Here is a 26,281-nt window from a genome sequence, read left to right on the forward strand (position 1 = left end):
TCAATTTATCAATAATATTTATTTACAATATTTAATATAATAATAACAATCTCAATCAATTACAAAATTTAGAAGTTTTCTATTTGTCTTTCAAATTTAAACAATATTCATTCCCATCGTATCAGTCATCCATCATTAAATAAAGTTTGTTCTATTTTTAAGTCTCCCAGTCAAAATTTTAATGGGAGGATCCATCATGGAAGTTGAAAAATCTTCCAGTTAAAAATATGAATTCTGTATCTGGGAAAACTGTTTAGTGGAAGTCTGTATCGTGGGGAAACTGTTAAGTGGAAATGGATAAGCAACAAAACATAGTGGTTAGAATGTGCCAATACGCAACGCCACCTATCCCAAAGAAGATCACATGGCATCTCCACAACGGCTATCCAAGATTCATACTCAATGGCAAATTTGAGAAAAATCGTGCCCTGTTAAATGCTCAGCTTAGTGGCCGACGACACGAGTTTCCATTGTTGCAAATGGGACAAGAATAGGTAAATAGATATTGACAGAAACGGCATGGAATAAGATCAGTAAAGTTAATGGATTTACGAATAGAACAAGAAACTGCCGGGACCCTATATAGTAAATCCTCCTCGCTGCCATCGCCATCTTGTTTGATGATTGATGCGATACATATTCCAATTTAAAAATCAATTCGGTAACCCTACTATTGCGGGGTTTTCAAGCTGCACTGTCTCTGCCTACTCTGTTGGGCTTACATTTGTTCTTTGTCGCTTCAAATATATATTGGAGAGTCTGTTTTGGTTGGATTTTTTTTGGATTTGCGATGAAGTTTGGAAGCGGGGAAAAGTTTAAGGTGTTGGAGGAGTTTCTGCAGAAAGCAGGAGGCTGCGGTGTTATTGATGGAGGACTTGCCACGCAGCTGGAGAGTCATGGCGCAGATCTCAACGATCCACTCTGGAGCGCTAAATGCCTCATTACCACTCCTCATCTCATTCGCCAGGTATGGATTTTCGGTTATTGCTTGGTTTGAATTTAAACTTTAGTTTTTCAACATTTTAGAGATTTTAAGTTCTTTTTATTTTGTTTTTTGTTTTTTAAGATTGAAGAGTTGCAAGGATTATTTTTAGTTGCATTTTCGGTTTTCATGAAGCAAGAGTTGTATGGATGTAGTACATGATAGAAAAGGCTTTTAAATAATAGAAAGCCTGTCTGCGTGCATGCCCGACAAAGATGAGACTGTATTATTGAAACTAAAGATGATGTTGGTACCATTGTGGATTTAAGAAGTAAATTTCATCACATGGTAACAACCACAAGCTAAAAGGATCACGAGTTGTGATTCCAGAACGGTGATGTAGTATAGGTTACTAGAAAGGTGAGACAGTAGAATACTAGAAAGTCTGCATACATCACATGATAACAATTACAAAGCTAGAAAAGGACCAATAAGGCATGAGCGTGAAACTAATGGGGATGTTCGTCTTTGAGAGGATAGAAGAACCTAGTAAATTTACGTCACATAACAGCAAGAAGCTATAGAGGGTTCGCAAAACACAACTTGCAAATCATCTCACATGATGGAAGAAGCTTGCAAATCACCTCACATGATAATATAAAATAACCACTCTATTGTAAGTTGCAGAATCTTCTATATTACATCCATGATAACAGCCACAAGCTAGAGGAGGCTCACTAGGCATGACTCCGAAGCCACTGGCGTTGTTAGTGACTTTCACCTAGTTACTTTCGTTTCAAAGCCATTTTAGATCTGTAAAGCTTTTGGTTTGGGCAATACCTTATTAACTTCATCCGAGTGACAGTTGTTTCACATGAGGGATTGTTATTGAGTATTTATTATTTACATAGCACGCAGATATTAAAATTATAAAAATTGTCTTGTATCTATGAGATAGAATCAAGGATACATGAAACATACACTTACAACTTGATGGACCTCAATGTAAGCTTAGCAGAAAGGGGAGGGTCACATTATAAATGTGTTAACTCATCAACAGGGTGCACCAATTTTATTTTCGCATACACAGCTGTTCAAAAGTAGGTGTTGGATAAGACATTCCTTTAATATACACGAGAAATTGCAGGCATCAGAAAAGTGCACACACAAACAAAACATCTATGTTCTGTTCTTGGTCTGTCAAACAATATTCCCTTTGCAGTTGGTGTGCAAATCTTTACAAAGTGTAAAAGCCATAATGTTTAAGATTATGAAGACTGGTTATTGAAACATCAAATGATATTCTCTTTCCAGTTGGGTGTCCAATATGGATTGCATAAATTGTCAGGGATATTAAGATTCTAAAGATCATTAGAGGACGAAAATGCTTACTATGTAATTCACAAGTAAATTTTAGGAGAAAAAGTTGGATATGGTAAGATCTTAGTAGCGTTTCTAGTCTTGATATGGATTTTTCAGGAAACAAGTGCCTTTGCATGAACTTCAGGTGTAAATGGATATACAAGGTTAGGATTACTCCTGAACTTTGAGAGGTAGATGTATCTTCTCACAGGCTTCCACTAGCAGGGATCTATTTTAGTGATTCAACTTGTTTGGCATGTTATTATGTAAATTGGCTAGAGTATGCATCTTCCTAAATTTTTGCTTTGTAAATTCTAATTTGTTAATAAATCCTAAATGAGAACTGACAAGGACGTATGCACAAAAAGAAAATTTGTTTTCCACCTCTTTCAAATGACAAGCTGTAAAACCCAGATGTTAGCCTCGTTGACAATCAAATATTGATATCATTGATGATTATCTATATCATGGGTCATGGCTTTTAACTTAAAGGCAATAAATGTAAGCATTGTATATTATTCAAAAGATTGCTTTTGGGATCGACTATGTATGTTTTTGTATCCATGTTTAGGATCAACTGCATATGTTTTTGTATTGATGTTTTGGATCACACTCGGTGATCCATCATTAGGAAGAGGAAAGTGATTTTTAGGATCAGCTGCCTTGGCGATCCATCACTAAGAAGAAGAAAGTGATCACACTCCACCTTTAGGAAGAGGAAAGCGATTGGAAGGATGAACTGTATATGATTTTGTATTGATGCTTAGGATCACACTTGGTGATCCATCATTAGGAAGAGGAAAGTGATCACACTTCATCATTAGGATGAGGAAAGTGATCTGAAATGTGGATATAAAAACGTATACAGGTGATTCCAGGTTAAGTTTTCGAATATTTCATTCCTCTGATTTCATGTATTCATTAGTGCTTGTTTCAAATAATCAGGTTCATGAAGAATATCTTGAAGCTGGTGCTCAGATCATAATAACAGCATCATATCAGGTCTGTGCTTGCAATATTCACTATTCATACATCCTTTAGTGTTAACTCTTTTTTCCCTTTAACTTGACACCTATTCTTTCATGTCATGGCTGTTGGCTTTTCATCATAAACAGGCAACCATCCAAGGCTTCGAAGCCAAAGGGTTGTCTACCCCCGATGCAGAAGCTCTATTGGGCAGGAGTGTTGAGATTGCTTGTGAAGCACGCGACAATTTTTGGAAAAAATGTGCAGAGATTTCAGATGATAGTGTTGAGTATGCTGAAATTCCAAATTATCATCCTGTGCTGGTGGCAGCTTCTGTGGGAAGTTATGGAGCGTATTTGGCAGATGGCTCTGAATACAGGTACAATATCATTAACGATCATATAAATATACATCAATGAATTTCTCTTGTTAGTTTTGGTACATACCATCAGAGACAAGTTGACAGACAAATATGTTGGTCATGCGGCCAAATTATCTTACTTGCAGTGGAGATTATGGACCTAGTACGACCCTACAGAAGTTAAAAGATTTCCATCGAAGACGAGTGCAAGTCCTTGCAGATGCAGGGGCTGATTTACTAGCTTTTGAAACAATACCGAACAAGCTAGAGGCTCAGGTATGCCATCAAAATCCTCAAATTCATCATTTTGCTTCATTTTACATTTTTAACTAATTCTCCTCTTAAGATCAACTAACAAAGTACACATGTTACAATATCTGTATCTCATATGGAGATCAAGGTCTCAACCTGATATCTTTCCATGGATCTATTATAAATAATACTAGAACAGCCTTGTTACACTTCTCCAAATGTTGGAACAGCTTTGGTTCGACTGCTAAATCTCCATTGTCTTCCCAGTTTTTGCATTGAAGCATTTTTGATGTAAATCGAATCTTGACATAATTTGGAAGACAGTTTTTGCATGAACTCCCTCTGTCATTGGGAAGTTCTCTCCTATCTCCCATTAGTTGAGTGGGGAAGTGGACTCCCCTTCCATTCTTTCAGCCAATGACAATTCTGGTGATAAATGTTGGCATTAACATGCATCTGTCGTCACCCTCTCTTTGGTTGCCACACTAAGGTTCAGCTTTGAATTTTACTTTAGTACAAAGTTGTTGGTGGGAAAATTGGCATCACACCTTAATGCAGATTTTGTTTTTAAGGGTTGATGTGGACTTAGGTGCAAGTCCAAATTGCACACAAGTTGGCGTTGCTTAGGAATCTATCAATTTCACACACTTTTCACTGACCTTGGCATCGAAGATTTGCTAAGTGTTTTTTCTGAAGGCTAGAGCCTGATATTACTGATTTGATCTGTTCTCGAGCAGTTCTTCCCCCTTAATTATTGGTCCATAATTAGTACCCTGACTTATTAGATAGTCCTCAATCAGCTTGTTTATTGATTAGTTGTTACTCTTTACAGCTTCCTCTTGATGGCGAGGAATCTTGTATGCCAACTTTATGGCAGAATCTTGTTTAAATCTGCAGTTATCCTCGATGACTATTATCAAGGCTAGCAGGTTTTCATTTTGTCTGATACATAACCTAATTTATTTAAAGTTATCTGAAAAATATTGGTATTTCTTTTACGCGGATGAGCAACATTTTGGTTTGCAACTGAACTTGGATGCATGATAAGTATTCTTATAACATATTCACTCTATGTAGAAAAGAAATGGAATTATCTATTCTTTATATTGGTAAGCAATTCCGATCCTATGCAATGCAAATTCACAATGGCTCTCACAGTATGGGATACAATTAATTATCGAAGACTGAAACTGCAAAGAGTCATATGTAAATATCATGACATAGACTTTCATTGAGCATGACATTTACTTCTACCTTGCCTTCCAGCATAACAGAACTAGCACAGTTTAACTGTGTTGCCCTAACCTTCAAATATGGGGAATAAGTAGAATCGATTATGGAGACGTCTGGAGGAAATTCTATTATTAGTCAATTGGTACACAGTTATGTATCTATCCTATCAGTATGCATGCTGTTATGTTAACTTAATATACTCTGAGCATGGTCAGGATCAATCTTAATACTTCCAGTCAAAATGTATGTTTCTGGGCATTATACTATATTCTGTTTGTTCATTCTTCAATATTCATAGCATGTTTTGGTTTTATAGTCTCAAAAAAACCAAAAATCCGGTTGCATTGGGAATGCTGAGCTGCACTGGGAAAAAGGTGGCCGTGGAATGCCAATCATTCTTTGAAGTTGGAACATCCATGACTGCTGAATTCAAGATGTCACTCCACTCCTGGGGTGTTGAGAAATGTATATTGTGTCACAAACTGCTGAGAACACATTTTTTGGTAGTGCAGATTGTTAGTAACACATTGGTGGTTAATCACTCCCTGTTTGTTATTATATTTATGAAATGCTTTTGTTTCCAGATTTTTGAACCATGTGAACAGTTAACAGTTTTAAATGTAAGGTAGCATTTCAATACTTGGAATAGCTAATGACATTTGAGCTGTCATTGTAGATTATATGTAGCTAAGAAGGGACTATTTTCTTACTGTTTCATCAGCAGGTTTTTCCTTTTCATAAAATAAATGCATATGAGTTGTTATTATTTCAGGCTTATGTTGAATTGCTTGAAGAAGATGATATCCAAGTGCCAGCTTGGTTTACTTTCAACTCCAAAGATGGTGCGAATGTAGTGAGTGGTGACTCAGTGACAGAATGTGCTTCTATTGCTGATTCGTGTAAAAAGGTGGTTGCAATTGGTATCAATTGTACCGCACCTCGTTTTATTCATGGACTGATCGTTTCCATTCAGAAGGTACCACCACATTTCTCTAATTCACTGAAAAGGATCTCTTTGCTTTATAATTTTTTGTAGGTAATGTATGCGACACTAATGAAGTATCAACTTGGTTCTTATTTTGTACAATTTCACAAAAAGTGTTTCCTTTTGTTTTCTTCCTGAAAAATATCAATAATATTTGATTAACAGACCTTTCTCATAAAATGACACTAAATCATATTGATTCAATTTTTAGAACTTGAGGGGACCTTTTCCAGATAGCAGAGCAACTAGAGTGTCTGTAATCGATTCTCCAAGATTCTAAATAAAAACCCTTTTGTAGCATTATATCTGGAACTTTAGTAACCATTACTGAAGACTGGTAGATTTTAAGAATGTCTTTATGAAGAATCTGGAGCCATTTTAGCATGAAACTGAATTGCTGTTTTTCTTCTCTTCCTTGCTTGAGATTCTATTCTACTCTGAAAATTGTTATGTACGGCAGAGACAGATTTGGGGAAGATCAACAGCTTCAATCTTGTTATATTTATACTCTCTCTTCATGTCTGATTGGAGTTTTAAGTGTCTGTATCAGCTACTGGGTACTCTCCTAGTCCTTGCCTCATTAGCCACTTTGACATATAAAATAATGTTGTACTGTACATCATTTACCATAATCTCCAGATTGTTTTAGAGTCTAGCTTCAGTTGGATTGATCATATATATAATATTATAATTATGCTACATATATGTATCATATTATAAATATATTATATTATATATATATATATATATTATATTATACATAATACATATGTTATATTGTGATTTATATTGTTAATTTATATTAACTAATAATGATTAATCATAGAGATGTGTCTCCTACTTTTATATTTATAAGAAATTGGGATATGCATTTGGAACATACCAATAACAATGGCAGTGTAATTACATTTGCAGAAACTGATCCATGTTTCTCAACATGGTATCAGAGTTGAACTGCATATCTAATGAAAGATTAGAGAAGATCATGATCACATGTCATCCACTGCCTGTCATAGTTCCTGTCACAGTTTCTTAGAAGTCTGTGATCACACTGCCTGTCACAGATCCTTCAAAAATGTTCGTCAACAATCAACCCAGCTCGGTGTATGCCGTGAATGCAAGCTTGGGCAGGTCTGTGCACGCAGTCATGGTGCCATTCCATAGATACCAAGGAAGTATTAATTCTTTTATGCATTTGATGCACCTGCTTTAGGCAAGGGGATTTTTCATTACTTTTGTTAATACGGAAGGGATCCTGGGGGCATGTTACATGTGAATGAGGAAGCGGGAGAGGTCTTTCAGTTTTTTTACAGTTCGGAACAGCTTCGAGGAAGAGCAGGAATGCTGCTATGGCTATGCTCTTTTTGAGGAGCATCTGGTCACCAGTCTCACATAGAAGGTGCCTTCCATTACTCGTATTATCAATGAAAGCTTCATATCTTGCACACACCAACTGACCCTCTCACTTTGACTGCCCAGAGTTGTCTTCTGGACATATTCTGCGGCTGTATCAATTACCTAATGCATAGTTGCTTCTCTGCTAAGGGCATATTCTTGTGAATGCAATTACATGCTTACCAGGTCCGGGCTGGCTCATCGCAAAGTACAATGAGGGTAATAAATACCGCAAGGCATAAACACAGCTAAGTTTATAATATTAGGTAAGGATTCAATGTGAATGAAGAGCTCTCCTCACTATGGTCAAGGAAGAAATATAAAAGCATTGGGTCTATATTTAAAACCGAAATGCTCATCAAGGGATACGAATAAAGACTGTCATCAACAAGTTCACCTGCCACGCCAGTACTTGGGATCCAACGCAAATTAATTCGGAAGTAAATAAAATTATAATATAACAAGGACACAATGCCTCTAGTTCTTGCCTATAGTAGTTTAGTAGTTTTGATTTGTGTTGCCGATAGTAGTTTTGAGTTTTGTTGAGTTTAATCGAAAGAAGTAATATTCATGTAAAGTGTTGTTTAACAATTAAAATAAATGTTACAGATTTTGTTATGGTAGGTACCAAATATTGAGGATGGATTTATTTTATGAACATGCTAGATAAATAATTTCTTCCATATTATAAAAAAATCAACATAAATTAAAACTACATACTTGTTAGGATAAACCACGGACAGAAATAAAAAACTACATGCAAATATAACCAATAACAGAAAATAATAGAACACACAGAAATGAACACAAGGCACCAAGATTTAACGTGGTTCACCCAATCCCTGGGCTACGTCCACCAAACAGCAAGTCCGATCTTATTACAATCTAGTGATTACAACCTGATTACAATCCGTAATCCCTTACAGCTCAATACCGCCGCAAGAACCAATTTCGTATCACCACATATGAAAAATACCCAACCCTAAGCCCTTTTTATACAAGTATTAAACTGCTTTAGGGTTATAACATGTCGGCCATATGTCGGCCATAATATGTCGGCTACCATGTCGGCTACTTCAAAAAAGAAAAATTTTCGGGGCGATGCCCCGAACCCCACTATTTGTGAAGTATGTACAGTACTTTCCTGATCAGTCACCACAATCTAACAATACTTACAAAAAAGATGCTGAAAAATAAAATGTTAAATATTTGAACAAAAAGTCTACACTTACAATTTTATAGTTCCAAAAAGTAATTGAATAATAAACTGTTCTATTGGACAAACATATGAAAAAGTTGCACTCCCTATTGTAGCAAAACCAAAGTGTCAATAAATATATTGTGTTGAATTATTTTTCATGCAATAAATATGCAAACTTTATAGCTCAAAAAGGATTTGAATAATAAATTGTTCTAATTGGACAAACAAATTAAAAAGTTGAAGTGCATTGAATGCTATAGTTTCCTGCCTATGGCAAGAACTAATAAGATGGCCACCAAGGTACATGTGGGTAGAGAAAGGTAAGAGTTCATTTCATAAATATTGATTTTTATACATTCAATATTTATTAGATATTATAATCGAGAGAATATATATATATATATATATCATAGTTACGGGACTCGGATTCGCCTTTGACTCGGAAAGTCAAAATCGGACTTGGACTCAGACTTGGTGATGAGACTTGGCAAGTGTTATAGTAAATAATTAATAATTAATAATTTATTCTATTTACTTAAGCTTACTTAGGTAAATGCATTTTATTTATTAGTTGTAGTCTAGGTTTTAGTTATAAGTTGTTGACAATACAAGAGTTTGTTCTCTCCTAAGTCATACTTATCCTCTCACCTTGTTCGAGGACTTTCCACCTTATGTGGATGTATGCTTAGTTGTCACACTTATCTCCTAGCATCTTCTAGCTCGTTTTGGAAGATTTTTCAAGCTCTTTATATTTGAGCTCCCTCATTGTATTATCATATAACAACATCACATATTGCATATTGTAAATACATACTTTCTTGTGTTTGCATATTTTTTCTCTCATGTCCGTTTAGGGTTTTTCCCTTGCTCCACACTCTTCCTTCCTTGGCTTCCCTTTGATAGGTTTTTGCATGCAGGTGATCTTGGGCGTCTTCGGAGTTGGATTTCATCAACTCCAACAACAAGGACTTGAAAAATTTAAAAATCTATGAAATTCAAAGATTTTTAAGGATTTTAAGATTGTTTCATGCATCTTTTAGTCAATTAACATCAAATACACAATAATTGAGATAAATAGAAGCTACTTAATACACATACACAATTTTGCATAGATCACATAAGTATAAAAGTGAATTTCTAAAGGAAAAAACAGAATAACACAATATAAACTATAAAGTATAAAGCATAATAAACATAGTGTCACTCCAATGTCAAAGACTCAAATGTCTACAATATTCATGGATTACGAAATCCATGGTATCAAAAGTTCAAAACATATATCAAAATAAAAATTAGAAGACTAAGGCTCATAGTAGTCTATGTCTTCCTATGAGTACGCCTGAGATAAGTCATGGAAGACTGTAGAGCCATCCTCTCTGTCTGTGTCTGAGGTTGAACCTCATCCTCATCCTCATCTTCATCATTAGTCTCATCCTCACCCACATAATCCTCATCATCATACTCAGATCCATCACTCCTAGCCTCAGCGTCCTACACTTTGTGTCCTGACTCTTCTCGCACTCTAGCCTCCTCGACTGCCATCGCTACTGCCACAGCCTCCCGATCCACCTGATCTACCCACTCCACATCTTCATCACTGAAGACAGGATCAACAACCTTTGTGTTCCACTCTGCATGTGGATCAACATTCTCTAATACAATTGGTGATGTATTGGTGCCCAGGATCTGTCTATGGCGCAGGCGAAGCTTGTAGTGAACAAAGACAAGATCATTCAATTTTTTCACTGCCAACCTATTGTGCTTCTTCGAGTGTATGTGCTCAAATAGACTCCAATTACGTTCACATCCTGATGCACTAGATGGCTGGCTCAAGATGCAAATCACAATCCTCTGTAAATTTGACACCTTTGTGCCAAACATCTCTCACCATGCATTTGAAACAAGAAAATTTTAAATCATATCAATAACTTTGACTTTATCAAATTAAAATAGAATTAGAAATTAGGATGTAGAATCAAAGATTTTTACCAGATATCAATTCTGTCCTATTTTTCTTGCACAACTCCCGTGCAAATAAGTCCCCTTGAGCTTTCTTAAACAACTCAATCTCACGGATTACAATTGTTCCAACTCTTGAATCGGGTGACATCATAGAGGCTGCTCCACACCTCATCATCAATTTTGAAATGTGGGCTGAATTGGTATGTTGGATTAAAGAAGTAGGCCGCTGCATGTATAGGCCTGTGAAGTAGATTGTGCCAATGTCTATTAATGACATCTCATATAGGCCCATACCTATCTCGATTCCTTGCAAAAAAAGAGCGAATGGCCTCCTTCACCCTATCCATGTCCTCATAAATGTAGCCCATTGAGGGCTTCTCTCCATCAGCAGTTTGTAGGAGAACAACAAGCGGCTTTACAAACTGCAATCATTATGAAAGTTGGAAGAGAAATAATCAATTTTAAGTTTTTTCTTTAAAAAATGAACAATAATTTATAACATAATTTCATAAACAAAATAAAGTTGAAATGAGGACAAAAAGGAAAATTACCATCACAATATCAGCAATTGGTGTCCAAAAGGAAGGCTCATAAAAAACGTGATTAGCTGCATCAATCCCTGCAATGGTCTTTGCATATGATGATGCAATCCACTCCTCACTGACAAACATGTGTCTCAAACCTCCCTCTGAATTAAGTAAAGATTTCAATGTGAGAAAATTGGTTGCAAATTTAGTGACCCCTGGATGAGACAACTCCTTTTGCTCATTGTGTTTCCTCATAAGGTTGAGGACCCATGTATGAGTGTATATGAATTTGCATACACTCCTTCCTTGTTCTATAATTGTTTTTATTCAAGGGAGTTTACCAAGATCCTCTAACATGAGGTCAATGCAGTGAGCAACACAAGGTGTCCAAAATATGTGAAGTTCTCTCCATAAGAAGCTTTCTTGTAGCAACATAATTTGCTGCATTATCTGTAACTATCTGCACCACATTCTCCTCACCCACGTCCTTTATCACTTTATCCATTACCTCACAAAAATATTCAACATTCTTTGTTTTTCCCGAGGCATAATTGATTTCAAAAAAACCATGACATCTAAAGAAAAATAAACAAATTAGTATAATGATTAATGATGAATTATGATTTATAATTTATAAAGTTATAAACTTAATTTCTTAAATGCAAGTTCTACTTCTAAATTTTTAATGTCTAAGACTCTAAGTACAATTCCCTGATGAGGAGGCAAGAAAGTTGAGGAGTGTTCTACTCCTATCAGTCCAACCATCAGTCATGATGGTGCAACCCTTCGTCTTCCACACCTCACGCTGCTCCTTGATTGCACCTTCTACATTAGCCACCCTTTGGGTCAAAATAGGGCCTCCTAGCTTGTTAGCACTTTAGGCTTTGAACCCCGGACCACAAACAGTAACAACATCGATTGCAATTTGCCAATAAGGGGACCTAAAACAAATAAAATAAAATTTAAAATTAAACAAATTAGTATATTATAAATAAATTTGAAAACAAAATACAAATTAAAATAAATAAAATAAGCATATTATGTCTCTTGAAAGTTGAAAGTGAAACTTGAAACTTGAAACTTGAAAGCAAGAGAAGACATAAATTTAAATTTAAATAAATAAGTACCTTGCTGCATTGAATGAAATGTTGTTGTAGATGAAGTAGTCTCCAAGTGCCAATTTTGCATAATCATGCTTCTTCTTGTTCCGACCCATGCTCTCAAGCGATGGTTGTGCACCTGGAGATGTGCGTAGAACAAATATGGAATCCGGTGTCGATCTTTGCTTACGAAGGTGAGGCCCAATGGTCAAGCTCGTAGAAGCAGTGGCTTCCATAGGTGGAGTAGGAGATAATGGAGAGTGAAAACTAGAAGATCCCTGTTGGGTTAGTTGTGCCATTTCTTCTTGTTGCTTCTTTTTCAAATCGTTTTTCTCCATTTTTTCCTCCAGAAGAGTTAGCATGTCTCGCATAACATCTTGGGGTACATCTTTGCATTTTTTAGCATCATGCCTAAGTATATGTGCTAGGTGATACTTCAATCTATTTATTCCTCCCCCATTATATACTACACCGCAATGCCAAAATGTAACAACTCCCTTTTTGTGTCCGGGATGGCATGTTTGCAAGCCCTATCCCTTGCTATTGCATTTTGGTCTGCATCAGGGTTAAATGCGGGCCTAGTTCCACTTTCCTCACCCTGAGGCATTATGTCAAATTTCAACGTGTTTGCTGCTAGCCTGCTACAATATGAATATATTATAAATAGAAAAAAGTTAGCATCAAATCAGATTTTTAAACTTTAAGGCCTTTTTACGTTGTCATCAACATAAATTAGAATAAATCTAGATTCTAAATAATAGATAGTAGAAGTAGAGACTAAACGAATGTAAACAAAATGAGAAGTAAAAAATATGAATGTAAAACATATTACAAAAAAAACACAAAGAAATGCAACTTGTTGCTTACCTCTTCAAATTTGTACAAAGTCAAACAATGGAAATGCAAGTTTGTAGAAGCCTCCTCCAAATGCTTTCTTAAGTTCCTCTCAATGCTCAAGTGCAAGCTACAAAGTTGTACAAACCATCGGCAATCGATACATGAGAGCCAACCGATTTGCTGATTTCTCTCTCAAAACCTCTAACTCTTTCCTCTCTCTTGTGAGCATAAGCAAATGGTGGAATGACCTTTTTAGGTCAATTAGAGGTTATAAGAACTGGAAAAGTCCAACTTAAGTCAATGTTTTTTTATTTTTTTTGCACTTTAAGTGTTTGCCGCCGGCGAGAGTCCTGGGCTTGGGACTTGGCAAGTCAACGTGGACTCTGCAAGGACTCGGCCGAGTTTGAGTCCAGAGGCCAATTGCCTTGAAAAGTGGGACTGCCTCGGACTCGCAGAGTCTCGTTACACTGATATATATATATATATATATTATATTCAATTATTTTGATATATTTGTCAATTCATAGGGATAATATTTAATAAATATCTAAATTTGACAAAATAATCAAATATGTAGTAAATATAAAATGCATGTATATGAAGAAATATCCTTTAATTTAATAATTTGACATTATTAAATGTAAGAGGATTAGTAGATGTGCAACAAGATAGTAATATAATCTCTTATGGATATAAGTGAATATAGATTAAATTATATCTTTAAATTAGATATTTATCTATATCACATTGGAATGATCTTATCTTATTATACATAATTATTTATTATCCTTGATTATTTTATTTAACTAATCAGTGAAGTCTCTCTCTTATTTGTATTTTTGTATATACTATAAGAGCTATGTGCCTTGATATTTTCCTTTGAGAATTTTATTTTAGGAAGAAAAAGATTGAAATTCAGAGGGAGATTGGCATTTGAGGCAACCTTAAAAGTGAGGGAGCATATAGAGGATATGATTTAGTCAACCTTTGGTGATCATTTGAGGCAACCTTAAAAGTGAGGGAGCATATAGAGGATATGATTCAGTCAACCTTTGGGGATCTTGATCATATTAATTCAGAGGGAGTAAACCACGTTGTGATAGGTTCATTAATGATATAAATTTGGAATACACAGATTGCAAAATGTGCGTAATATAGGTTTAATCAAAAGATCAAACAAATACCTTTGCATGAATAAAGGAAATTTGAGTTGTTGTGAGACAGTAATGAAGTTTTTAAGAGTTCATTTGAACCATCTACGAGTCTCTCTTTGATGTATAATGCCCCTCCTTTGCTCTAAGCCTAATGACGCCTTGTTGGTCTATCTTTCCATCTACATAAGCTAACGACATTTATTTTGAGGATGCCAGCCAGTCACAGGAGTCTATTTGGTTTCATTGGGGGAGAAATTTAAGTGGGAACTCCTAAGGTTAAGTCACTTTATTTTATTAAGTTGATTTATATAGTACTTTATCATTTAAAGTTACTTTATGACAAAAATGTCTTAAGTGACGAAAAGACAACATAGGCTTTTATCCCACATTGCCTAGTTGTTCACATCTCCCCATACATCGAGGTTATAAAAGCAAGTTTGTGCATTGAGATTTGCACCATGAAAATAAGTTACCGAGCAAACTACAAACAGGTTGCTTAAATGTGACTGTGCTTTGTTAAGGACAAAACCCCTTAAGAAGATTGTGGAGACTGGACGTAGCCCTAGTTTCACTTCAAATATTATTAGAATCAGGTACGAAGTGTGAAGGTTAATATATTGTTTCAGTCGAGTTTGTTTCAGTAGAGAAGAGATTGATAGTGGAGCCGATTGATAGTCTTAAGGTTAGTTCACTTCAGCATGGATGGTGGCAGCTTGCGGTATCAATCATTTAGAAGATGACACCAGAATAACATCCGACTAACTGTGGTATCAGCGGGCGGCATCAGTATAGTTAGGAGGGAAGTCTAAACCAAATGCAAGAGGAGACTAAGGGAAGTCGGGCTGCCTAGACTGAAGTTGGTTGATCTGGACAGACGACAATATAATAAATACGACATTGGCAATCAACACGAGTGTGAAGTTCTAATGCGTGCAGCAACAACAGGCATGGTTATTGGAAGTCATGTGTCCAACACCCTTGGCATACACTCCGTGGGCCAGTGAACATTGAGAATCATTGACGACAAGTAATTAGGATAGCATGAGCCTCCTTGAACACGGAATCCACCCTAGGGTAGACCACATGAATGTCACCTCCTCACGGCAAATAATTAGGTTCCAAACCTTTCTGTTTTATGTAGATTTGTGGATACTCACAGCTTGAGCAGTTGGTACTTAGCCTACGTTTTGACTATTTCTGGACTCATTCAATATTATTTTCACAAACTCATTTGATTAATAAAATTGCTGTATGTTACCTGTCATAATATTAAAGGAAAACAATGCTGTATTAGGATTGTCAATTCATTTCTCATTTTTACGCATTGTTGAACTAGTGAATTGTGGTTACATTTTGGGTTCAGGTTCTTACAGTGGTATTATAGCCACAAGACTTGTCATCTTGTGGGAAAAAAATTATTTTGCAGGCTAGATTTAATAGGAATAATGTCAGACTATCATGAATAGAAAACCTTATAGGTTTAGTCACATCCCTCTAGAACAGGTAGGATCTTCATATTAGATTGATATTGAGGACAGTTACTCAGTTGACGAGGAGTTAACATTTGGGACAAATTTACAGGTTGAACAGGGTGAACAAGTTGAACAGGGTGAATAGGTACATGACACTCAAATGGCTTGTAATGAGAATGAACAAGAATGAGAAGTGAGGGAAACCTTGCAGGCTATTAGAGATGGGCAGAATAATATCGCGACTACACTTCGGCAGCTTACAGGTGCTATGCAGCAGTTAGCTCCGCCTCACAGGATAGCACCGAGTCATCACAGTGGAGGTGGTAGTGTGGTAGGATCACCCCGAGCTGCTAGGGCCCCCCCACAGAAGACTGACGGGCCTTTGATGCTCATTTTTAATGCAGAGGAAGAGGTAGTACCACCCGCGTTACCAAGCTTACTGCCGGATAACTTTATGGCTATGTACGATGAATGGGATCCATTCCCTGATCAGATTAAACAAAATATTACTTTTGTTTAATACATGAATCAGAAAAGGGAGACAGAGAGACCGCAATAGGACAGGAGACCTAGAGCACACGAAACACTGACAGGCCTTTGATGCCCATTTTTAATGCAGAGGAAGAGGTAGTACCACCCGTGTTACCAGGCTTACTGCCGAATAATGTTATGGCTATGTACGATGAATGGGATCTATCCCTTGATAAAAAAAAATTACTTTTGTTCAATGCATGAATCAGAAAAGGGAGACAAAGAGACCACAACAGGACAGGAGACCTAGAGCACATGAAACACTGACAAGCCTTTGATGCCCATTTTTAATGCAGAGGAAGAGGTAGTACCACCTGCGTTACCAGGCTTACTGTTGGATAACGTTATAGCCATGTATGATGAATGGAATCTATTCCTTGATTAGATTAAACAAAATATTACTTTTGTTCAATACATGAATAAAAAAAGGGAGACAGAGAGACCACAATAGGACAAGAGACCTAGAGCACAAAACATGGACTTGAAGCATGCCATGAACAAACTCTCTCTCCTCATTTTTGATGAAAGCAGTAAGACATCTGTGAGAGCTTGGATTCACAAGCTAGACACCTACCTAACACTTAAGTCCATGTCAGAGACAAAAGCCATTAGATTTGCCACAATGCATTTAGAGGGAGCGGCATATGAGTGGTGGCATTATGGGCTGGTCACCCAGGATCATGGTCTCATATCTTACGAGACTTTCAGCTCTAAACTAATCACCCGCTTTGACAGGAAGGACATTGAGGTCTATTATAGGGATTTGGTGCTGTTGCGACAGGGTGGATCTCTAGATGACTTCATTAATGAGTTTCAGCGGATTTCGATGATGTTCTGGGATATGTCAGAACAACATAAGGTAATGTTGTTTACTGAGGGTTTACAGGACAAATATAGAGGTTTTGTTAAGGTTCTTAAACCAAACATTTTGGATGATGCTATTAAGATCGCACATGATCTAGATTCACCTTCTTTGATGCTACATCCTCCTAAGAAACCTTATAAGGGGTCTACTTCTTTCCAAAAGAATAAGAACCAGCATAAGGCTACCCCTACAAGGTTGGATTTTGAGACTCAAAATGAACTTAGGAGGAAGAAGCTATGCTTCATTTACAGGGAGCGATAGACATCGAATCATAGATGCCTTGGCAAAGGCAAAATACATTATGTGGAGGTACTCTCAAAGGAGGAGGATGAGCAACAGGAGGGCAATGATGTTGATGGCAGCGATGAGGAAGAAAGTGAGGAGCGGCCACCTAGAGAGAGAAAGAAGGAACCCAATCAGAGACAGTCTCCTATCATAGCTTCCCTTTCCAGTGATGCCACAAGACATCCCTTTCGTTTGGAGTAGTTAGAGGACAACGTATTGTGTGTCTTTTAGATATAGGTGCATCACATAATTTCGTAAGCATGTGGTGGGTTACAAAGAGAAAGTTACAAATTGATGACATACTCGAGTTCGAGGTTAGAGTGACAGGAGTTGAGAGATTGAGGTGCACAGTGAAAGTGTCAGGACTTCTGATTCACTTTGATGACTTTCTTTTGGAGACAGATTTTTATGTGGTCGATCTAGATGGATTAGATGCCATGTTGGGAAGACAGTGGTTGCAGACTATTGATAGGTACACAGCTGGTCATGATAAGATGCAGTTAGAATTCTTATAGGATGGCCGATAGGTGATCCTCAAGGCTATACTAGGGGGTGAACCCAGGTTGATTTCAGCCCACAAAATTGAGGCTATTATGAGGCACGATGACATGAAGTGGGCAACACATTGTTTCATTTCCTCTAAGGCTACCTTAGACTTAGGGCAGCAGGTTCATATTGACATTTAGCCCATGCCTGATAAGCACAAGAGGGTTTCTGAGGACGTATCTCTCGGCATTTCCCCAGATAGAGGGTTTGAGCATATCATTGAGTTAGAGGAGGGCGCCAAACTTGTCATCTTTACACCTTATCGTCATCCTAGGTACTATAAAGAGGAAATAGAAAGGAGGATTAAGGAACTCTTAGACATGGGACACATCAGACCTAGCTCCAGTCCCTTTGCTTCTTCAGTCGTTTTGGTGAAGAAGAAGGATGACACTCTTCGCATGTGTATTGATTATCGTGCTCTCAACAAGAGGACCATCAAGAACAGGTACCCTATTCCTCTCATTAATGAGTTACTAGATGAACTACACGAGGCAGTTTATTTCTCGAAGATAGACCTTAGATTTGGATATCATCAGATATGAGTTCATGAGGAGGATGTGCATAAGACAACTTTCCAATGCCACTATGGGCACTATGAGTTCTTGGTTATGCCATTTGGACTCACTAATGCGCTAGCTACATTTTAGTCATGTATGAACCATATTTTTAGAAGGCAATTGCGAAAGAGTGTGTTAGTATTTTTTTGATGATATCCTAGTTTTCAGCAGAACTTGGGAGGAGCACCTGCAACACCTAGATGAGGTACTTAGTATTATGGATGAACACTCGTTGTTTGTGAAGGAGTCAAAGTGTGAGTTCGGATTGACCGAGATTCTTTACCTTGGTCACGTGATTGGTGCAAATGGGTTAGATTTGAGGGGCTTCCTTGGTCTTTGCTCTTATTACAGGAGGTTCGCTAGAGACTTCTCACAAATAGCAGCTTCCCTCACCAATCTGACACGGAAGGGGGCATTCAGGTGGATAGATGACGCAGAGGTGACCTTTGATAAGCTCAAGAAGGTGATGAGCACATGCTCGGTTTTGGCACTGCCTGATTTCTCTCGCCCTTTTGTACTAGAGTGTGATGCTTTAGGGAGTGGAATTGGTGCAGTTCTGAGCAGGAAGCTCAAGGACGGTGAGAGACTGTACTCCACCTATGACAAAGAAATGTTGGCCATTATGCACGCTTTAGCCAAGTTTAGACAGTACTTGGTGGGTGGCAGATTCACAGTTAATACAGACCACAATAGTTTGCGCTACTTCTTAGAACAAAAGGATCTCAATGAAATACAACAAAAGTGGGTCAGCAAGATTCAGCCTATGATTTTGACATAGAGTATGTCAAGGGTAAGAACAATGAAGTTGCTAATGCGATTTCCAGGAGACCTTCAGTAGTAGAATGTTGTGCCATTTTCAAGATATTGACAGATTGGAAGTCGCAGCTGCTGGTACTCAAGCATGTCAGATTATGGATGGACAACTTCAGGTCAACAGGTACAAGGTAATCGATGATGCACCATAATCTAAACTCAAAGGAAAGATTATGGAAACTCTTCATGATGCACCATCAATCGGACACCCAGGTTTCTTCAAAACCTATAGACAGGTCAGGGAAAGATTTTCATGGAAGGGCCTCAAAGACGATTTCCTTCAACATATTAGAGAATGCCGAACTTGTCAGTAGAACAAGTCAGAGCACAAGTTTCCAACTGGATTATTACAGCCTCTTCCTATTCCAACGTAGAAATGGGAGAGCATCTCCACGGACTTTATTATAGGGTTACCGAGGGTGTAGGGCAGAGATTCTATTTTTGTGGTGGTGGACAGATTGACTAAGTTTGCTTACTTCTTTGCTATAGCGACAGATTGGGTGGCCTCTCAAGTAGTTGAGTTATTTTTTCTAGAGGTTTTTCGTCTACATGGTCTTCCTCAAACCATTGTGAGCGATAGGGATAGCAAGTTTCTCAACAACTTTTGGCAGGGACTATTCAGATTGGTAGGTATGGAGTTGACACCCAACATGAGTTACCACTCCTAGACAGACAGGTAGACTAAGATAGTAAACAAATGGGTGGAGGGTTATCTCCGGAACTATGTAGCAGGGCAGCAAAGAGCTTGGGTTAAATGGTTATATCTAGGGGAGTATTGCTACAACTCCTACGACATGTCCATCCGGTTGACTCCATTTCGAGCTCTCTATGGCAGCGAGCTTCTGTCATTCGTAGATCTGGCTTTGCAGGATAGCAAGGCACCACTAGCTAGGGATTGGATACAGGATCAACAAGACATTCTTAGATCTCTTTGAGAGAACATTGTACAGGCTCAGAATCTGCAGAATATGTATGCTGATTGCTGTCAGACAGAGCGGAGTTTTGAGTTGGATGACATGGTTTATCTACATCTCCAACCTTACAGACAGAGCTTCTTGAAGAAGAGTGGGTCTGAAAAACTTCAGGCTAGATTTTATGGTCCCTATTGCATTACACGGAGGGCTGGGGAGGTCGTTTATGAGATGGACTTGCCAAATGATAGCAGAATTCATAACGTTTTCCATGTTTCTTGCCTCAAGAAAGCGATTGGTCAGCATGTTGTACTCTCCATTGGGTTGCCCCCACTTGATGTAGAAGGGAAGCTAGTATTAGTTCTAGCAGAGGTGATAGAGATTAGAGAAAGGAAGCTGCGTAACAGGTCCATCAAGGAGTATTTAATTCGTCGGAAGGATTTACCATATGAAGATGCCACTTGGGAAGGCAAATCAATCCTGCAACATCCAACATTGAGATTGCTTGAGGACAAACAATCTCGAGAATAGAGGAGTGTAATGTCCCCGTCTCTATGTTAGAACTAATGACACCTTGTTGGTCTATCTCTCCATTCAAATAGGCTAACGACATTTATTTTGAGGATGCTAGCCAGTCATAGGAGTATTTGGTTTCATTGGGGGAGATACTTAAGTGGGAACTCCTAAGGTTAAGTTACTTTATTTTATTAAGTTGATTTGTAAAGTACTTTATCATATAAAGCCACTTTATGACAAAAATGACTTAAGTGACTAAAAGACAAAATAGTCTTTTATCCCACATTGCCTAGTTGTTCGCATCTCACCACACATCGAGGTTATAAAAGCATTTGCATTGGGATTTGCACCATGAAAATAAGTTATTGAGCAAAATACAAACAATTTGCTTAAATTCTTATGAACGAAACCTCTTAAGAAGATTGTGGAGACTGGATGTAGCCTCAGTTTCACTACAAATATTAATAGAATTAGGTACGAAGTGTGAAAGTTAATATATTGTTTTAGTCAAGTTTGTTTTAGTAGAGAAGAGTTTAATAGTGGAGCAGATTGATAGTCTTAAGGTCAGTTCACTTTAGCATGGATGGTGGCAGCTTGCGGTATCAGTCATTCAGAAGATGACACCACAATAACATCCGACTAACTGACATCAATATAGTTAGGAGGGAAGTTTGAACCAAACACAAGAGGAGATTGAGGGAAGTTGGGCTACCCAAATTGAAGTTGGTTGATCTGGACAAATGACAGTATAATAAATATGGCATTGGCAGTCAACACGGGTGTGAAGTTCTAATGCGTGTAGCAGTAGCAGGCGTGGTTATTGGAAGTCATGCGTCCAACACCCTTGGCATACAATCCACGGGCTAGTGAACATTGAGTCATTGACGACAAGTAATTAGGATAGCATGAGCCTCCCTGGACACGAAATCCACCCCAGGCAGACCACATGATTGTCACCTCCTCACGGCAAATAATTAGGTTCCAAACCTTTCTTTTATATGTAGATTTGTGGATACTTGCGACTTGAGCAGTTGGTACTTTGCCTACATTTTGACTATTTCTGGAGTTATTCGATGTTATTTTTGCAAACTCATTTGATTAATAAAATTGTTGTATGTTACTTGTCATAATATTAAAGGAAAACAATGCTGTATTAGGACTATTAATTTATTTCTCATTTTTATGCATTGTTGAACTAGTGAACTGTAGTTACATTTCGGGTTTGGGTTCTTACATGATGAATGAAACTCGACATATGAGTTGTAGATTCATTTATGTGGCACAATCATACTCAATCAAAATATTGGCATATTGTGGACAAGTTTGAGAAAATGGAAGGACATGTTCGCTTCTACTCTTTAGCTAAATAAATGTTTGGACCTTCAATGGACGAAAAGAGCAAGTTGGGACTTAGAAAGGTGTTGTCATATTTGATGCAAAATTGTTCAACAATATAAGAATAAGTGGAAATTTTACATTGTAGGGGGAATAATAGTCAATGTTCCATTCCTACTTGAATCTTATTTAGAGGGGAGATGTTCCATTCTCAAATAATCTAAGAAGACAATTTCTGAATCTTTCATGTGCAGATAAGTATTCTTATCTTTTACATTTATCTATTCTTTGTAGTCTCTCTCTTATCTGTAATTCTATATATACTAGAAGAGTTATTTGCTTTGATCCTTTCCTTTATGTTGAGGATATTCTTACAGGAAAAGAACGTTGGTAGCTTACATATGCTACCAAATATTGTGCAGACTCAACCTAATGATAGTAGCTCTAAAGACCCTGATGATTAAGATAGATAAAGTGAGGCTCTTGAAGCAAACATCTTTGATGATTAAGATTATGAGATTCTTCTACATTAAGAGGGAGTATGACACTTCTTCTAAAGCAACGTAGGAGCTTAATACTCGGAGGGAGTCTAGAAATACATGTGTGACTACATGATTTTATGGGTCCACTCTTATGTATATCATGAGGAAGTGATGACTTATCACCAGAAATTTAGATATCAGATTTAGAGTGAGTCTGACAAGAATCCTTTGGGGAAGAGAGCCTCTAAGGGAGTAACTACCGGACCTGACTTCCCAGGATTATTGTTCAGAGGGAAATTTTTTGAGGTGCAATCCTTTGTGAATGATATCTTCTATATGAGAAGTTCTAAGTGAAATTTATTGTAATGTGTTTTTGTCTATGAGAGAGAATTGAGGTGAAAGCCCTTATACTATCCTCTGACTTGGTTCATGGTGGTTACTATTTCACATATGATATGTAATGAAAGGTGACGGTCTTTCATTAACATATATAAATAGAAGGTAACTATTGTAAGGTGACGATCTTACAAATGGTAGACCTCTATGGGAGTAACTACTGGACTTGACTCCCCAGGATTATTGTTCAGAGGGAAATTTTTCGAGGTGCAATCCTTTGTGAATGATATCTTCTATATAAGGAGAAGTTCTAAGTGAAATTTATTGTAATGTGTTTTTCTCTATGAGAGAGAATTGAGGTGAAAGTCCTTATACCATCCTTTGACTTGGTTTATAGTGGTTACTATTTCACATATGATATGTAATGAAAGGTGACGATCTTTCATTACCATATAAAGGTGACGATTTAGATGAAGTGACTGAATGGTACCCTCCTTAGAATTCTCTTGCTAGCCTTCTGTTAAAAATTAAGACAGTTAATAATTGAGTTTAGAGGGGTAAGCTTCCTCTAAACACAAGGATGGGTGAGGATGGCTGTATTTGTAAAGCAAAATGAGGGATAGAAACAACTAGTTCTTACTTCTTAATAATTCCATTTATGGTAGATTTCCATTTAACCTTGCCTCAAAATGCACAGGCAATACATTATCTAGTGGTTAGGAGTGTTGGTTATGGAATATTATCTTGAAACATATACTCTCATAGAAATCTTGGAAGGGTCATTTCCTTAATTGATTGCGCCCTATTTATCATTGCCCTTGCCAGCCCACTAGTTGACTATGGCTGATGGGCAAGTTAGCAGCTTGTCTATTGCTCATGAAAGCAGGTATGAAGCATTGCAAATACTGGAAGTACAAAATTGATGAATGCTCTTTTCTGAACACTATATTAGGTGCAGTAAGGATTTTTCCATAACAATCTACAAAGTTGTCCTCCCCAGCCTGTGGCTAACCGAGCACAACCCCTTAATACAGTATTTTTTATCATGTTTCATGAAGTTTTGTTATATGTATTTACTCGTAAAATCCTTAGCATGTTCATGGCTTAGGAGCATGCGTGTAGTTGTTTGAAAAGACTCGGTTTCTTCATGGCATGTTTAACACTAGAAAAATGGTGCACTTACTCTTCCTTCCATAGACTCTCACACAATTATCACTGCTGAAGCATTAAATGGATCTGGTCAGATAGCTCTTTCCTATGTTCATCTTCAAACACCACTTGTTTACCCGTTGAGGTTGTCGCCATTAACTTCTTGTCCTTGGTATTTATGATTTGAAAGTTGAAACGCATGCCAGTGTCTCATGACGGTGAATCTGCCATGTGGATATTGACTTCAATTGCATCAAGAGCATGTCTCCCAAGATTTCTGTTCGATGGGTCTGAATGAGAGGCTATCAAATTGAAACAGTTAAGTCAGCTTAAAATTACACTACAGAGTACAACCTCTGTAGTTGAGCTTGTATGTTCCTAAATCAAAGGTATTATCTTCTTCTCATGATCAGATGCTTTGTGTATTGATGGAGATTATGTTGGATAACATTTATCAGATTTTGGTGCCAATGTTTGATAGAAATTTAGGAGCTGCAGCTGGAACTGCATTAGGTGATGAATGGTCCTCCGTTGTTAATGTACAATCACGCTCCATGTGCTCCAAATTAGTTGCAATTATTTCCTACAGTCTAGCTTAAATGACTGCTATCAAGGTTGTGTATTTAGCTAGTTATCACTTTTCACACACACACACACAGACACACACACACACACACACACACACAGACACAGACACACACAAGCTTAACAGCTATAATTGTATTGTCTTTAAGTTTAGAATGACATTACTAAATGGGTTTATGACTTGTGTTTGGTGGATGTCGTCGATATATGCGACTTGTGATGCAGTATTAGTAGAAAGTGTTGTCTGCATTTTTGTCATCTAATTCATATATTAATAGACTTTTCTATTTTGCCTATAAAAATGAAAAAACAACTACTATTGTTCTGTTCGTATATTCATAAATTAAGTTTCCACATGTCTGAAGTAAGGATTCTACCTCGTGTCCTGTAAAGTATGTCTGATCCAGTGCTTATTGTTTGTCTTGTTGCTGGTATAGGTTACTGAGAAACCCATACTTATTTATCCAAATAGTGGAGAAACATATGATGCTGATCGCAAGGAATGGGTGGTAAGCTCTTCTTGATAATTATGTTGGATCAACTTTACTACAATATTTTCTTCAATACATCATACCAGCATTCTTATCACGATGATGTTTAAAATGTTTCAATTTTTTACATGATCTGGGTGTGACTCATATATCATGATAATTGGAGTAGAATTTCTGGGAATTAACCGAATCTTAACGTTACTTAAAATATTATAACAAATTAGAGAAGAGAGTTAATGCTGGGAGTAAATTAAGTTAACAAAAAAGAATGGCATGGGTTGAGCCCATCATATTTTTGGTCAATAAATGTTGTTGCTTTGGTTAGGTTGCTTATGACATAAAATTCATTTTTTATTTATGCAATTGTGCAGGCATCAACCGGGGTCTCTGATGTTGATTTTGTTTCTTATGTACGAAAGTGGCAAGAACTTGGAGCTTCCCTTATAGGCGGTTGTTGTAGAACAACACCTAATACCATCAAAGCAATTTCAAGGACTATTAATAAAAGATCTTCATATACACCCACTGAGAATGTATAACAAACATCTTTCGAGATGTCCAAGAACGGTAATACACTTTGTACAGACAACCACAAACCGTGCAAGCATCGTCAAGGAAAATGAACAATAGATCTTTTGTAATTTTCTCGGTAGGACTTTCAAGATGCCTATTAAAGGGTTGCTTGACTTGAAGTGCGTGTAGTAGGCTAAGTTGTTGCCAAACTTTCACTTGTAGTTGTAATTGTATGGACATATATATATATTAAGTTAGATTTATTTTATTGATCATTTTCCATTTCATTTATATTAGTAGTGTTTATTTTTTAAATATAATTTAGTCTTAAATTTTATGTTATTTTAAAATAATATTTTCAATTAAAATTGTGTCTCAAATAGTTTACCTTGAAAGCACTTTTTCACATTAGAATTTTGGGACTACTTTTTCACATTATGAATATGCAATTCTATTGTGCTATAATAAATATATATATATTGCATAATTTATTAAACTTTGGGAAAATATTTTTTTAAAATGAAAAATTAGTTGATTCAAACTATGAAACTTGTAGAATATTTATATTTTAATTAGAATGTTTATATTTTAATTTTTTTAGTTGTAGTTGTAATTGTATGGACATATCTATATTAAG

At 36.9% G+C, this 26,281-nt stretch overlaps 1 protein-coding gene across 1 annotated transcript; it reads left to right on the forward strand.

Annotated features, from left to right (window-relative positions):
• Positions 1-677: 677 nt before the first annotated feature.
• On the forward strand, positions 678-25,919 carry LOC149533438 (homocysteine S-methyltransferase 2-like). Its single transcript, XM_089803020.1, has 7 exons — positions 678-967; positions 3,230-3,286; positions 3,400-3,629; positions 3,758-3,887; positions 5,869-6,072; positions 25,078-25,149; positions 25,503-25,919. The coding sequence occupies exons 1-7, from the start codon at positions 791-793 to the stop codon at positions 25,668-25,670; spliced, it is 1,038 nt and encodes a 345-aa protein (XP_089659146.1). The 5' UTR covers positions 678-790; the 3' UTR covers positions 25,671-25,919.
• Positions 25,920-26,281: the final 362 nt, after the last annotated feature.

The sequence above is a fragment of the Cupressus sempervirens genome, chromosome 10, assembly GCF_028749045.1.
Source record: "Cupressus sempervirens isolate cs-2001-9-10 chromosome 10, ASM2874904v1, whole genome shotgun sequence".
NCBI lineage: Eukaryota > Viridiplantae > Streptophyta > Pinopsida > Cupressales > Cupressaceae > Cupressus > Cupressus sempervirens.